The 14809-nt window shown below is 54.5% G+C and overlaps 5 protein-coding genes across 5 annotated transcripts; 3 read left to right on the forward strand and 2 right to left on the reverse strand.

Annotated features, from left to right (window-relative positions):
- Positions 1 to 472: 472 nt before the first annotated feature.
- GCG54_00004909 (uncharacterized protein) lies at positions 473 to 2101 on the forward strand (the record flags this gene model as incomplete). The annotated part of the gene is made up of 1 exon (XM_045404946.1): positions 473 to 2101. The coding sequence occupies one exon, from the start codon at positions 473 to 475 to the stop codon at positions 2099 to 2101; it is 1629 nt and encodes a 542-aa protein (XP_045262889.1).
- A 4411-nt stretch (positions 2102 to 6512) lies between these two features.
- GCG54_00004910 (uncharacterized protein) lies at positions 6513 to 7346 on the reverse strand (the record flags this gene model as incomplete). The annotated part of the gene is made up of 3 exons (XM_045404947.1): positions 6513 to 6590; positions 6642 to 7273; positions 7328 to 7346. The coding sequence occupies 3 exons, from the start codon at positions 7344 to 7346 to the stop codon at positions 6513 to 6515; spliced, it is 729 nt and encodes a 242-aa protein (XP_045262890.1).
- Positions 7347 to 8398: 1052 nt separating this feature from the next.
- On the reverse strand, positions 8399 to 9336 carry GCG54_00004911 (Small nuclear ribonucleoprotein-associated protein B'; the record flags this gene model as incomplete). Its single annotated transcript, XM_045404948.1, has 6 exons — positions 8399 to 8529; positions 8581 to 8662; positions 8717 to 9025; positions 9084 to 9155; positions 9230 to 9238; positions 9313 to 9336. The coding sequence occupies 6 exons, from the start codon at positions 9334 to 9336 to the stop codon at positions 8399 to 8401; spliced, it is 627 nt and encodes a 208-aa protein (XP_045262891.1).
- A 432-nt stretch (positions 9337 to 9768) lies between these two features.
- Positions 9769 to 10462, forward strand: GCG54_00004912 (60S ribosomal protein L11; the record flags this gene model as incomplete). Its single annotated transcript, XM_045404949.1, has 4 exons — positions 9769 to 9835; positions 9894 to 9968; positions 10025 to 10107; positions 10169 to 10462. 4 exons carry the CDS (start codon positions 9769 to 9771, stop codon positions 10460 to 10462), a joined length of 519 nt encoding a protein of 172 aa, XP_045262892.1.
- A 1251-nt stretch (positions 10463 to 11713) lies between these two features.
- On the forward strand, positions 11714 to 14330 carry GCG54_00004913 (ATP synthase subunit alpha; the record flags this gene model as incomplete). Its single annotated transcript, XM_045404950.1, has 7 exons — positions 11714 to 11875; positions 12125 to 12291; positions 12436 to 12492; positions 12550 to 12670; positions 12727 to 13194; positions 13495 to 14013; positions 14067 to 14330. Coding segments are annotated over 7 exons (1758 nt in total), but the record flags the coding sequence as incomplete, so codon positions are not given.
- Positions 14331 to 14809: the final 479 nt, after the last annotated feature.

A 14809-nucleotide genomic window follows, 5' to 3' on the forward strand; every position in this document is an offset into this window, starting at 1 on the left:
TTATTACCCTCCTCCCCTCGCGTCACCATTGGTGTTCTGGATTCCTCACAGCCGATCCGGTGAGACTCGATTCACTCCACGTAATCGGCTCTTGCCCGACTCCTTCCTAGACGGCAATCGTTCCTGCCCGGGTGTTCCTGCCTTCCGTCGTGGTCGCCGAGCTCTTGTCTCACCGTGACCTCACCTCAGCCAGCGTCCCAACATTGCGGCCGAGGCCTCTTACTCGCTCCTTCCCTCTCACACCTCGACTACCACAAACTCCCTCTCACGGATTACTCCTTTCTTATTTCCTCTTCCTCGTCCCACCATCACCTCTTCCTCTTAACTTATAATTCTTAACTGGTATGTGCGCCCCGCGTCAACCCAGCTTCTTTGTCGCATACACTTCTTCCTCCCAGAACGAGAGCAACTCACCAACACTTACACTAATAGATACACATCAAAAGCCGACTGGTGTCAGGCTTCAATCACCATGCCTAATAGTTTTGATCGCCTCGAGAGGCTCTTCTCTAAGAGAAAAGACCTCACGATCCAGACCACGCCAGCATCCTTCGAGTACACGGGGCCCAAAACCGCCAGCCTGGATCACAGCTTTCCTCAGCCGTCGTTCATTCGTCCCCGCGTTTCTCGGATGAAAGCCAGAGATGAGCGCATAGTAGCTTCGCAGAATGAAAGGCGCACGCAAAGTCTCCCGGAGAACCAGTCCGAGCGCGTCTCAATCCACATCTCTCACTTGAGCAGTTCGAGCGCAACCACCCTCAACCTCCCAGCCCGCTCCATGTCACTTAATCAACGCAGAGAAACTCAGACAGTGGCAAGTCTGCGCGGCTTCGACTTTCCTGCTCCTCCCACAGGCCGCCTGCCGGCTTCGCCCGCTTGCGCTACGTCGTCGCCCAGAACTCTACCCGCAATGCATAAAGTTTCCCCCGAGCACCGCCACAGCTCTGTCATACTACCTCCGAGAGCTGACACCCCACCCTCCTCCGACCATGAAGACGACTCAAGCATAAAGAGCTCCCAGGTCGGCCGGCCCTCGTCGGCCATGAGTAGCGACTTGCCCACCCCCGCCGCATCACCCGAAATGAAGCCTGTTCACGAAAAGCGATCATCGAGAGATTCTGCAGAGCTGAGCCTGGCCAAGCGAAAGGCCGTCGCCGCTGCGACGCGTCGTCGGAGAGAAGACAAGGCCACATCATTACGCCGCCCCCGCGAGTCTAGGTCCCATCGGTCTGCTGCGTCATCCAGCCAAATCCTCAAGGGAGGAGACGTTAGAGATTTTTTCGCCCTTTCCGACGACGACATCTTGGAGGAGCCAGAATTGGAGGAAGTTCCGGACACGCCGATCATCCCCGCCCCCCTCAGGTCGCCTCCGTCGCCTCCAACCCCGGCTTCGACATCTTCTGCTCCCCGCTCGAGGCGGACCTCATCGATTTATGCCGACGACGTTGCCAAGGAAGGAGCTCTTCAAGTGGCTCAGATCGCCGCCAAGCACAATTTCGACCTTGTCTACATTGTCAACCTGTGGCCTGAGTACGCATCCGATTTTCCGTCATCGCCGTACCGGGCGTCCCTGGACCTGTCCTCGTCACGGCCATCCAGCGTGAGGAACTCACTCCTCGGACCTATGGAGGGTCTTGCCGTGGAATCAGCGCCAGGCATGACAGGTCGCCTCCTCGCGGCTTACGGACTGTCAAACCTCAACAGCCCTTTCCGCATTTCTGCCAATGTTCAAGCCAAGATCCTGAAGCACGAAGGATGGATGGAGTACCGCAGCGATGACGCAAAGGACGGCGAGTTCGCTCGCGGTTACGGCCACGCTTTCCACACTGCTGTCGGACGCAGAGGCTCAGCCAACTCCAGCCCTCGCAGCTCAAGCTCTCAAGACATCTTGCACAACGATCGCGGCATTGTCTTTGCTGCTTATCGCTACCCCGGCAAGGATTCCACCGCGGCCGGATGCTCCAAGGAGGAGCTTGAGTCTCTTCGCGCCGATGCCGAGGGGCTTGTCGACTACCTCGTGGCGATTCACAAGGCCAGACGCCTTCGTGATCCCATGACCCTTCAAACACTTACCGATGAGGAAGAAACCTTTTCGTCATGACCAGTGAGGCTACACGCCTGACGCGCCTGCAGCAACCCACCCTGCAGCTACGACTGTTTTTCCGATTTACGCCATACACCAGCAGTGGGACGGACCACAGATGATCAACGATTCTTCATTCTTTCACTTTTTCTTTGTCAGGATTTACATTCTATTGCGATTCGGTTTCTTCGATATGATACCACATGGAGAGCGTCGTCTTTTTTATTCATGGCATCGGCTTCGTCATTTAGCTCAAAAGAGACAAGTTACTCCTCTGTGACGAGTTCGGGTGCTCTCTGTTCGACACCAATCTCAGGACTTTACGTGGATGGTAGTGGTGGACTGGGAAGGCGCGTCATGCAAGCGTGACTCACCGTTGGCATGCGAGATATTGGTGGACTGGTATCTTCGGACTTTGCTACATAGCTGGCGAACCTCAGTCCGTAATGAATCAAAAAGCATCATGTTCCCTCACTTTCTTACTTCAGATACCTTGCGTGATTGAATGCGTGTCCCCAGCGCTCGAGCGGCGCCCAATGTCTACGTCATGAAACCTGATGACCCTCGGCTTCACCGGTAAGGAATCACTCAAAAAATAGCCGCAACAATCCGATGTTTTCCAACCACGGACATTTTTTTCTCGTATGCCCCAAATTAAGCACCGTCAGGCAGCCCGCATGCCCAAATAGACGAACCAACCCCGCGTCGGCCGGCGAGTCGTGGCTCCAACAAGAGAGGTGTATCTTGGAGGCTGAGCTGTCAACGCCGCGCCGCAGCGGGTTGCCTCAAGGGTATCCGCTGGAAGAAAAACACGCCCGCCGCCACCAAGCAAGGTTTTCCGATCGAGAACGAACGCGGACAGCAGTTCAACGGGCGGGCAAGGCAAGGCAAGGCCTGGCAAACCGGCACGCCGGGGAACCCCCTTGTTGAAACTTCCCGCGACGCTGGTTGGGTGGGGGTGGAGATCCGGGTGTCGTGCGTGGTAACTGGGTGCTGTGCCCGCGGCGACATGGGGGAAGGGGGATGGATGGACCTTGAAGCTTGGGGGAGCGAGGAGGGGAGGAGGCTCGCGGATACGGTATCCTTGGCCCTTGCTGGACTGGCCAGTGCAACATGGTTACACGACGGAACGGACGCCCGCCGCACGCCATGTGGCCTGTAATTTTGGAGTGGTTGCGTTTTTTGCTGGAGTGAGTGGTTTACTTGCTAGTTTGCTAGTCTAGATTTCTCGCACTTGCTTGGTTGGCCGCTGCTGCCCCTCCCCGTTGGATGACGGCGTCGCAGCGGGAGAGAGGTTCCGGATGGTGGGGGCGGCGAGTTTGCTTTTTGTTGGTGGTGGTTGTTGGTGGTCAGCCAAGACCGGACGCAAGACATTTGATGAGAAGGAAAAAACTTGGAGGTGGTGGGCGATGTAACGACGGATTGGACGGCGGCTGGATATGATGGTGTGGGTTTTTTGACGGATGATGCGGCCGGATAGTGAGAGGTTTTTGTTGGTCTTGGTCGACGCTCGCCATGCGGGAGGGTTGCAGCCAATTTTGTTAGGTTCCATGTCTTGGAGGTGGTTTGTTTTTTTAGAGAGGGGGCGGCGTCGTGCCTTGCATGGGACATGTCGTTCGATGTTTAGCACTGGCTAGCGCTGGCTACTGATGACGGAAAGTCCATCTAAATGTCTTGCAGGTTCATGCACGTTGAGATTTGGATAGATTCTTGATGGTGTGATATCTGATTAGAGAAGATGGTGTCTTCATTTATTGTACAGTTCTGGCCTTGAGCGGTTGTCATTCGCGTACGGACGCTTCGAATAGATGGTTTGGAAAGCCGCGCTTGATGGCCGCCGGTAATACCACGTCTCTTGCGGATATCTCTTGTTGTTAGTAGGACGACGCTGGAGTATTCCGTCAACATTCATCATCGCAGAACGGCCTCGACTGTCGTGAAGTCTGATGTGGACAAACTCGATGAGGCGGATTCACGGAGGGGTGCCCTCTTTGAGATGACGGTTCGGTGTTAGTGGGACGACGTTGGAGCAGTCCGACAACGCGGACCCTTGCAAATCCCATCTCGAGGCCATCCGATTGGAAGGGTTTGATTTGTCTAAGATGGACCAAGATGCCTAGCTCCAGGGGCGCGATTTCAATCGGCGTGGAGATCTACAGACAACATCCAACCGTCGTCTAGAGCGTGCCATCGTCCCTGATTGGGGCGGGCCTTTGAGGTGACATGTGCTAAGATGTCGAGACTTGGCCTAAGGTCCGAGAGCCTTGAAGACATGCAGTCCTGACTTGCGCGAATGTCTGCTGCTCCGGCTCCGAAAGGGACGTGCCCCTTCAGGAGCCGGGTGCGGCGTTTTCTGGTGATGGGAAGGGTGGTGTGTGTGTGCTCGGACTCCCGTGAGGCGTTCGGGGTCGGGCTAGGGGAAGCGTTTGATAGGGGTTCCGGCGTTAGCTTGGTGGGTGTCTTGTTTGGAGCTAGTTGAGGCTAGGTCTGTGGTTTGAACGACAGAATGCTCGTGGTCCGAGGGAGTTTTTGGGGGTTGATGGAGGTGTAGCATAGGAGACGATGGGCAAGGTGGTTACATTGGTCTTATGACGAGAGGTGCGCTGGATCGATCAATAGCAATACAAGTATTTGAGACAAGGAAAGCGCTTAGTTGAGGAAGGCCGTTCGGATATCAAGTACAAGCTTGATACATGAGGTAATACCCGCAAGAGAGCATTGTCGACATACTCAGGTCTCCAGGGGAACACCCCGCAGTATCTAGTAAGTCATCGATCAGGAGTCATGTCTAGGGTCTCCATGCTGAATAACAAGGAAATGCCAGAGCTTCGTCGTTATCCCGCGACGGGTTAGCAAGAGAAGGTGGTGAGGCAAATGTTGAGGGAAGTTGAAGGTCTCCCGATACACACGAGCTTTCCACATTCGGGAAACGCCACCTACGGTCTCAATGTCGAACTCGATTGGGGATGTAGTCGTTCTGAGTTGGCCGACAATGTAAACTGAATACGAGCCAAACATTAACTGAGTCGATGTTGGAGATGGGTCAACTCTGCAGACAGCATTGAAGTCAACGTGGTTCAGGTCCTGTGTAGCAACGATGAGACCTGCCACAGCATTGGTCGAGACTTCATATCCATTGAGAAAGTAACGTTCTGTATGGCCCAGCGGCGTTTGCCCTTCGACTTGGCACCCTCATGTTATTGCCAATAAGGAGGCGCAAAGCCCCAATACTCAGCAACGGCGGCAGTCACATCTCTGACCAAATGATACCATGGACTACGGCATGGGGCCAGCAAAATCGGTAGTTAGACTAGTACTTGTCTACGAAGAAATTGTGGAAAATGGAGAGTGACAAAGGCACATTCGTCTCAATAATACCATAGTCGCTGGACACCATACCTGATGGCGGTGTTAAGTAGCGTATATATCACACATTCCACACCAGATCCGTATGTCAACAGCAAAGCATTGAGGCATTAATTAGAGCGCACACCAGCCCTTTTCATTCACAGCTTTCTTTCTGACGTGCGTTTGATCAACGATCTTCCCCTTACGAGAATCCAATTCCACACGGTATGGGTACATCGGAAGCCGATGGCCTGACCAGATTGTTGCGAACGATAACGACCTGACCTGCGGCCATGGGCCTTGTTTCCACCGCCCACAGTGAAAGTAGCGACATGTATTGTCATCGGCTCCTTGTTATGACTGCAACATCCAGGATAGAGAGTCACTTCCCATAACCAACTCATCGCAATGGCACACATGAGCATTCAACGGCACGTGGGACATCAGGAGAGGAATGTAACGATACCTGGGGGCAACATCATGACTTCTGGTCCCTCGAGGCTTCATTTGGTAGATTTAGATACCAAAAGTTTCAATAAGCCCGTTCCTCAGCCCATCTTCGGCTATTCAAATTGACGCGTTGTTGGGTCTCTGGGCCAAGTTTTCGAAGGGGATGGAATCGTACAGCAAAGGCTCACGCTGTGTCAGTTTCCTTGGCTCCAGGTCTGTGTCTGAGAGACCTGCTGGTCCCATATACGCAGGGAGTGGTTCTGCTTAGTCGTGTGGTTGTTTCAAAGGCCAGGCATCAATCGTATTCACGATAAGCTACACATTTGCCACGTGAGCCTAGCACTCGAGCATACCCATTACTTGTCACGCAGGATTGCTAATCTGACAGTGAACATGGGGTTCGCAAACAACCGAAGTATTTGTATCATAGGCATGTTTAGAGGATCTGATGATAGTGTTTTGTCTCCATCGTTCATTAATCATCGATGACTACGAAGATAATCGAGAGAAAAGACTCAGATCTCCAGGGGTCTTAAAGCAATTGTTCCTTAAGATCTCAGATAAGACTCCCGTCGGTTTCTCGTGTGCATGCCATATCTTTCATCAGCTCAGCAACGTAGCCCTCCTATCCTTAAACATTGACAAATCGACACTGCTCAAGGGTCTTGCAGACGGGCTTGTGGGTTTTCCAAGCGGCCTTCTGGCACTCCTAGGGAACTATTAGAGAAAACGAAGGTGCCAAAGTGGTCTGGAAACTTACGACGTTGCAGAACCAGGCTCTGCCACACTTGCCGCACTTCTTGGGCGCTTGTCCGATGTCCGCCTTGATCTTTCCGCACTGGAAGCAGCTACACACACGAATTAGAATGTTCCAAAGTAGTTCGTCCAGATGATGAACGCACCAGGGCTCGCCAAAGTCACGCGGGGTGCCCGCCTCATAATGATCCAGCGCGGCGAGGAACTGGACCTTTCCAACATGACGGAAGCCATCCTCAGCAATGGGCGACACGTAGCCATGCCTGCCAGCGAAACCCTCAGCCAGCTCCCGCAGATGATCAAGATCGGCCTGACGGATGCGGGCGCCGGCACGCATCATCAACGCACCAACGATGATAACCCGATACTTGCCCTGATCTTCGTGCTCAAGAGCACGGTACGTGGTGAAAAGTTGGTCGCCCAGGCCCGTGTCCAGCTTCTCGCGGGTTGACATGATGATTGCGTCCAACTCCTCGCGGTACTCAGAGGTCTTGTAGAATTCCCGGACTTCAGGAGGGGCCATCATGTCGGTCTGGTTAACCATTTGCACCAGGCGAAGGTCATTGTCCTTCCCCGTTCCGTAGGGGCACTTGATTGCACAGGCAACGTCAATGTCGTTGTCGCCCTCGAAGACGCCTATCAGGATTATCGGTATGGCTGCAAAACATCGAGAGAAAGACGGAAACTTACGATATCCCCAACGACCCATGGTGAATATTTGGGACTGCTCTTTGCTTCGAGAGCAGAGTAGATATTGGTGGTGAGACGGGCAGGAAGCGGGCCGGAGGCTGCTTAGTGGGTTTGTCTTGGTAAGGAGAGCGTGAGTAGCAGGGAACGGGAAGGATGCCCAGACAGAGCTTCTGGTAGAAGGAGAACGGAGACAACAGCCTGGTATGAGTGAAGCTGGGATGAATCGGGTTGAGGTTGGGTCGACCAGAATTATATTCAGCAGAGAGAGCTTTTCATGTCAGGAAACTACCCCGCTGGAGCTCCTTCCGACTGCGTGTCAGAAGGAGGAAGCGCTTGCCTCTTGCCTGCACTTCTCAAGTGTTGCCTGAGGTGCCTGGAGGTTCAGGGTCATGGAAGAAAGAGCTTCTCCAAGCACCTACCTTACCTGCCCATTGTCTGTCGCAGCATCGACGTCCTCACCTCCCAGTTGTTGTTTGCCAGCCATGACTTGACCCAATTGAAGGGGCAGATCGCCATCACACCTGCAGCAGGCCGGTGACCATGCAGGTTTCCATACGTCGACACATACGATAAGTTGGTTTTGCAGGCGTCTCCGCTCGGTTTCATGCGCAGCACCAGTTTGGCAACAAAGGCTTTTCGATGCAGCTTGAAGCGGTGTATGAAGCACATCGAAAGCCGGACTACCGCAGAACTGTTTGCTTAATCTTACATCATCAGGACTGTCGAAGGGTCTACAGGACAACACATGAGTTACTTTGCGATGAAGTATTTTGATTCTCCAGTTCAGTCTATACTGCAACTCGAGACAGAGGCTCCATGACTTCATATGTGCAAGTCAGCCGTTCCACCACCGAGAAACACTTTTGATCAAACTCGTGCAGCCATGATCTCTCCGCAATCCAACTTATAGACGGGCAGGCTGACCTCGTGGTTTGTTCAGGGGCGCTTTGTCAACATGCTTGTTGCACCCTCTTGTTTGTAATCTCGACATTCATCCCCAAACGCCAATGGTATCCGTGAACCAACCTCCAACTTTAAAGCATGCGAGGCGCCGAAATAACTGTTCGTAGCTTATCTTCGGGGAGGAGGGTTGAAGCCAGGAGCTCCACCAGGGGGGCCGGGGTTGAAGCCCGGAGGAGGGAAGGGCGCGTTCTGAGGGAAGCCCGGGGGCGGGAAACCGCCGGGGAAGCCTGGAGGAGGAGCTGCAATGTGTGAGAAGCTGGATCGAGGATTAAACCGTGTTGGGTACTCACCTCCACGTCCACCAAACGGCGGAGCACCAGGGAAACCAGGGAAGCCGGGGGGAGCGCCGCCTCCAACACCAGCAGCAGGGCCCTGTGTTTCTGATTAGCAGCTTTCAGCAGGAGCAGACTTTGGGAGTGTACGTACGGCCAGAGAAGGGGGGACAGGGGCAGCACCTCTGCCAGCAGGTCTCGCGACACCAGGACCAGCAGCAAGAGTCGACGAGATTCCTCCCGGCGCACTCTTTCCAAGCCTGGCACTGGGGTCTGCGGGAGGCTCCGACTCAACGGACAGCGACACGATGTGGGCGCCACGGACGATGGTCAAACCGAGCGTGCGCTTCTCCTCCTTTTCGATCGTCTGGCTCGAGCCAGAGCTTCCAGGGGCAGCAGGCTTGTTTTGCCTGATCTTGACGCGTCGGAACTCCTCAGTATCGGCGAGAACGAGGTTCATGTGCTGTAGACACTGTCAGCGACGTCATTGACACGCGATTCAGGGGCCTGGGAGTGCACACCTTGTCGAAAGCAAGCATCTGTCCGGTCATCTGGCGGCCATCGTTGAGAGTGACTCTCATCCGGTAGTTGATCTATGAAGCATGTTAGCAAGTCCGGTGCGAGGTCGAGCCGTCGGCGGCTGAGAAGATCGCGGATCGATACGTACGTAACCGGCCTAGAGAGATCATATCGTGTCAGCCTGTATTGTCAACCTTGAAGCTTTGGAAAAGAAGGTGAAGAGCTACTAACCATCTTGCCCTGTTTGTTCGACATCTTGGCTGATGTGTGTTTGAGATGCTACTTGCGCAGCTTCTCGAGATCTTTCAAAAAATTGATCTTGTTTTGTAGCGAGGCCTGGGAGACTTCGACGCGACCTTGGATGCTTGCGGTTGGCAGAGCTTCTGGCAAGGTCAGAGTGGGTATGCCCGTTCTATCGACAAATTTCGGTGGAGGAGGCTGCGGAAGGCTGAACTGAGGCCAATGCCACTCGGGTAAACCCCGGCGGTCGATTGCGCCGGGAATGCGCTAGTCCTGCTTTGGGCGTTAGCGGCTCAGGTGGGGTCGTCGCCAACCGTGCACCCAGGGCTGCAAAAACCCATCCCACAAACTACTCAAGTCTACCTTTTTTTTCGATTTTCCTTTTCGACATCCCGCGATACCGACTCATCACCACGCCAAACCGTCGTCGACGTACTAACCGCCAAAATGTCCGAGAAGGCCCAGAACCCCATGCGCGAGCTGCACATCCGAAAGCTCGTGCTCAACATTTCCGGTACGCTCCAGGCGCTGCCTCGTTTCCGACAAACTTTCGCTAACATTGAAATTCACAGTCGGCGAGTCTGGTGACAGACTTACCCGTGCCGCCAAGGTTTTGGAGCAGCTTTCCGGTCAGACTCCTGTCTACAGTAAGTTCTCACGAAGTCCTTCATCGAATGCGACAATTGATTGACCAATTCCACAGGCAAGGCCCGTTACACCGTCCGTACCTTCGGTATCCGCCGTAACGAAAAGATTGCTGTCCACGTCACCGTCCGTGGCCCCAAGGTACGATTTCGAACATGGAGAAACCACAGACATGGGAGATCAGGAGACTGACTTGATGCAGGCTGAGGAGATTCTTGAGCGTGGCCTCAAGGTCAAGGAGTACGAGCTGCGCAAGCGCAACTTCTCCGAGACTGGCAACTTCGGCTTCGGTATCAGCGAGCACATCGATCTTGGTATCAAGTACGACCCCTCCATCGGTATCTACGGCATGGACTTCTACGTCTGCATGACCCGCAAGGGTGAGCGCGTCGCCACCCGCCGCCGCTGCAAGGGCCGCATCGGCTCTGGCCACAAGATCAAGCGCGAGGAGACCGTCAAGTGGTTCAAGCAGCGCTTCGACGGCATTGTCCGATAAATGCTCTAATCCCTTCTTTCTGCAACGATCAAAAAAAAAAAGTACCTCGGGACGGCTTGGGTTTACGGACATTGGCGAAAACGGGACATGGAACAAAAGGCATGTACTTTCCAGCAGTTGTTATCGTCAGACAACAAAGCTTGACTTGAGGAAAATTCAGTCTTGCTGCGGCCTCAGAGACCGACCGGCGCCCATGCCGGCTTATCAACACCTTCTTTTTGATGTGATGACAATGCGTAGTATACCCTCTTAGTGATGACAAGCTGTTGAAGCAGCTTCTGGCGTTGGTGGTTTAGCTAGTTTGCCCATAGCTCAATAAAGCTAGTCGATTCCTTGCATTGTCAGATCTCCGCGAGCGACTGCCAGTGAACGTTGTGGAGATATCAAACCAACAAAAAAAATGACGGCAACAGACCCCATGCCTTCGTGCGCGACGGGAAAATATTGTCGCGTGCCGATGCTGGGTATATTCGTGAGGTGATGACGGGCCGTTACAGCAGGCAGAATGATGCGCAGGTTGTTCGGTTTTCTGCATTCCTCCGAGGCGGTCAGGCTCGGTGTTCCCGGCCGGCCGGAGACACGTCCCACAGCGGATGCATGGCCATTGACCTCCAGGTTCTCAACGAGTGCACGCGAAAGCATCCCTCAAGGGAGGGTGACGAGAGGTTGGGTGGGAATGCCACAGTGGAGAGCTTCGCCTGCGAGGCCGGGGAAGGAGGGGAGTGACCGGGAAGCTAGACTAACGACATAGCATGCATGCAGATTTATAAGATGAATGCTGGCACCATGAAGCCATCTCGACATGGAAGGTTAGATGTTGGTTGACCGGGGCCATTTGAGCTCGGGGACCGAGCAGACATCGCAATTGGACCTTGTCGCAAACTCAATGGGCAGTGGGCAACGGGCACGATCGCGCGCTGGAAAGCCAGATTGACACATTTTTTTTCGGTTGGGATGAGATCCATCAGCAATCTCTTCCGGGGGGCTTCAGCACTGAAAGGCGGGCGCTTCAGCGCTGGCTGTATTATGTAATCAACGCTCTCAAGGCGTTTTAAGGCATTTCACGGGGTTACGGGGCTACGTGCTGTTCGTCGGAAATTGTTAGGGTGATCTCGGGTTGGACTGAGGCAAAACTCGACGGGCCGCCGTGATTGGCCCGACAGCAGAGCTCCGGGTCCACCCATTCCTCACTCTCTTTTCCCTCCACTGGGCCTCTTCCAAAAAAGACTCGATTTGCACTCCTTCAAAGGCACCTTCATCAACCCCAATCTCCCCTCCACTCAATTGCATCCGTTGCAATTGATTCTCCTTCGATCTAGACAGTGTCAAAGATCTCCTAATATGTTCCGCAACGCCCTCCGCCAGTCGACGCGCGCTGTCGGCGCCGTCTCTGCCGCTGGCAGAGTCGCTGCCGTAAGTCCAACCCACCCTCAACAATCCGTCAACCTCCCCATCCCCGAAACGACGTCAATGCCATCCAAAAACATCATCAATCGGTTCCGCCATGTCCAATTACACCCCGGCGAGCTTTTTTGGCGTCGCGGAACGCATGGTGGTGTTGTGGAAGAGCTTTTCATCAAGCTCCCTTGACCCTGCGTCTTGTTTTTGGGGGGGAAGCCCATAACATTTTCGGGCTTCGGCTAACCTGTTTTTCACCCTCAGGCCCGAAATGCCGCACCCGCCGTCTTCAACGCCACGTCGATGCAGACCCGTTCATACGCCGATGCTAAGGCTTCCCCGACCGAGGTTTCTTCCATCCTCGAGCAGAGAATTCGTGGTGTCCAGGAGGAGGCTGGTCTCGCCGAGACCGGCCGCGTCCTTTCCGTCGGGTACGTTTAGGCGGCACATCTCGGCATCGCGAGCACCCATCGGAAAAGCTTCAATGCATCATCAGCTTGCACGAGGACTCGCGTGTCAACGTAGCCGGCGCAGGGAAAAAAAGTTTTTTGTTGCTGACGACAATTGGAAAACAGTGATGGTATCGCCCGTGTTCACGGTATGGCCAACGTCCAGGCTGAGGAGCTTGTCGAGTATGTTTAGCGCCCTTTATGCGCCTTCCGGTATCCCCGCGTCTAACGGCTGTACAGGTTCGCCTCTGGCGTCAAGGGCATGTGCATGAACCTCGAGGCCGGCCAGGTCGGTGTTGTGCTCTTCGGTTCTGACCGTCTGGTCAAGGAGGGCGAGACCGTCAAGCGTACCGGAGAGATTGTGAGTCGGACCACTTCTTGCCGCCGATCCGGACGGCAACTAATCATGAACCATAGGTCGATGTTCCCGTCGGTCCCGAGCTGCTCGGCCGTGTCGTCGATGCCCTCGGTAACCCCATTGACGGCAAGGGCCCCCTCAACGCCAAGGAGAAGCGCCGTGCTCAGCTCAAGGCCCCCGGCATTCTGCCCCGCAAGTCCGTCAACCAGCCGGTCCAGACTGGTCTCAAGTCCATCGACGCCATGGTTCCCATCGGCCGTGGTCAGCGTGAGTTGATCATTGGTGACCGTCAGACCGGAAAGACTGCCGTCGCCCTCGACGCCATGCTCAACCAGAAGCGCTGGAACAACTCCAACGACGAGACCAAGAAGCTCTACTGCGTCTACGTCGCCGTCGGCCAGAAGCGTTCCACCGTTGCCCAGCTCGTCAAGACCCTCGAGGAGAACGACGCCATGAAGTACTCCATCGTCGTTGCCGCCACTGCCTCTGAGGCCGCTCCCCTCCAGTACATTGCTCCCTTCACCGGTGTAAGTACCTCCCAACCGCACCTGCCATTGTCGCACCTGCCTTAGCAGCACCTTCCGTCATTGCGCATACCCCCTTCGTACCTGCCATCCTCTTCGTCGCTGTCGTCGTCCTTGCCGTCGTCGTCACTGTTGTCGTCCCCCACCCTCGTCCCCCACCACACTCTCTTTCTCCGCTGTCCGGTCCCACTTTTCCGGGTCCGTCCCGTCGCCGTCCCGCCCCGGTCTATCATCAACTATCAACACCACCAACACCATCTACAAACAACAAGATGATCTTTTGCTAATCAATATCAACTCTAGGCTTCTATGGGTGAATATTTTCGCGACAACGGTATGCATTCCTTGATTATCTTTGATGACCTCAGTAAGCAAGCTGTTGCGTACCGCCAAATGTCTTTGCTGCTCCGTCGCCCCCCTGGCCGCGAGGCCTACCCTGGCGATGTCTTCTACCTGCACTCCCGTCTTCTGGAGCGTGCCGCCAAGATGAACGACAAGCTCGGTGGTGGTTCCATGACTGCCCTGCCCGTCATTGAGACCCAGGGTGGTGACGTGTCTGCCTACATTCCCACCAACGTCATTTCCATTACCGACGGTCAGATCTTCTTGGAGTCCGAGCTCTTCTACAAGGGTGTCCGTCCTGCCATTAACGTCGGTCTTTCCGTCTCTCGCGTCGGTTCCGCCGCCCAGCTTAAGGCCATGAAGCAAGTCGCTGGTTCCCTGAAGCTCTTCTTGGCCCAGTACCGTGAGGTCGCTGCCTTCGCTCAGTTTGGTTCCGATCTTGATGCTTCCACCAAGCAGACCCTCAGCAGAGGTGAACGCGTAAGTTGTAATCTGATACACATGAGATGATCATTGAGCTGACACATCTACAGTTGACCGAGCTCCTCAAGCAGAAGCAGTACTCCCCCATGGCCGTCAACGAGATGGTTCCCCTCATCTTCGCCGGTGTCAACGGTCACCTTGACAACGTCCCCGTCGGCAAGATTCTCCAGTGGGAGGCCGATTTCCTTGCTCACCTCAAGACCAACGAGTCTGACGTTCTCGCCACCATTGACAAGGAGGGTGCCCTCAGCAAGGACCTTGAGGCCCGCCTCAAGGAGGTCATCACCAACTTCACCAAGAGCTTCCTGGGCTAAATTTAAGTCTCACCTGACATAATAAATGGTCCGACTGGGAGCGCAGGGGGGGTTGATGTAGCTGTCTATACCGAAGTTTTTTGTTCCTCTAGAGGCGTGAGGAAATCTCGAGGGTTTGCGCCGGTCCGAGGGAAGCACCAGGGGACGCGATCTGGGGGAAGGATCTCCAGTCGAACCACTTGTAAAATAGAGCTCAAGACTCAATTAACGCCCTCGATTCCTTTTGTCCTTCAATATCATGACTCTCAAATCTAAAGTCGTAAATGTTTGAAAGAGATTGAAACAGTGCGGCGAGAATTGGTACTCATCCGCATCGGAATGACCCAAGCTCAGTCTGTGACTGCCTTGCCTTTCTCGTCCACCTACCTAGGTAAGGCAGGTACGTATGACACAACCTTCCTTTTCTGCAACTGAGTTCATCTTTTGTGTGACCGACACTATTGATCGGGATACTCTTTCCCACTTGGGCGCCTTTCATA

The sequence above is a fragment of the Colletotrichum gloeosporioides genome, assembly GCF_011800055.1.
Source record: "Colletotrichum gloeosporioides strain Lc1 chromosome Unknown consensus_54, whole genome shotgun sequence".
Classification (NCBI taxonomy): domain Eukaryota; kingdom Fungi; phylum Ascomycota; class Sordariomycetes; order Glomerellales; family Glomerellaceae; genus Colletotrichum; species Colletotrichum gloeosporioides.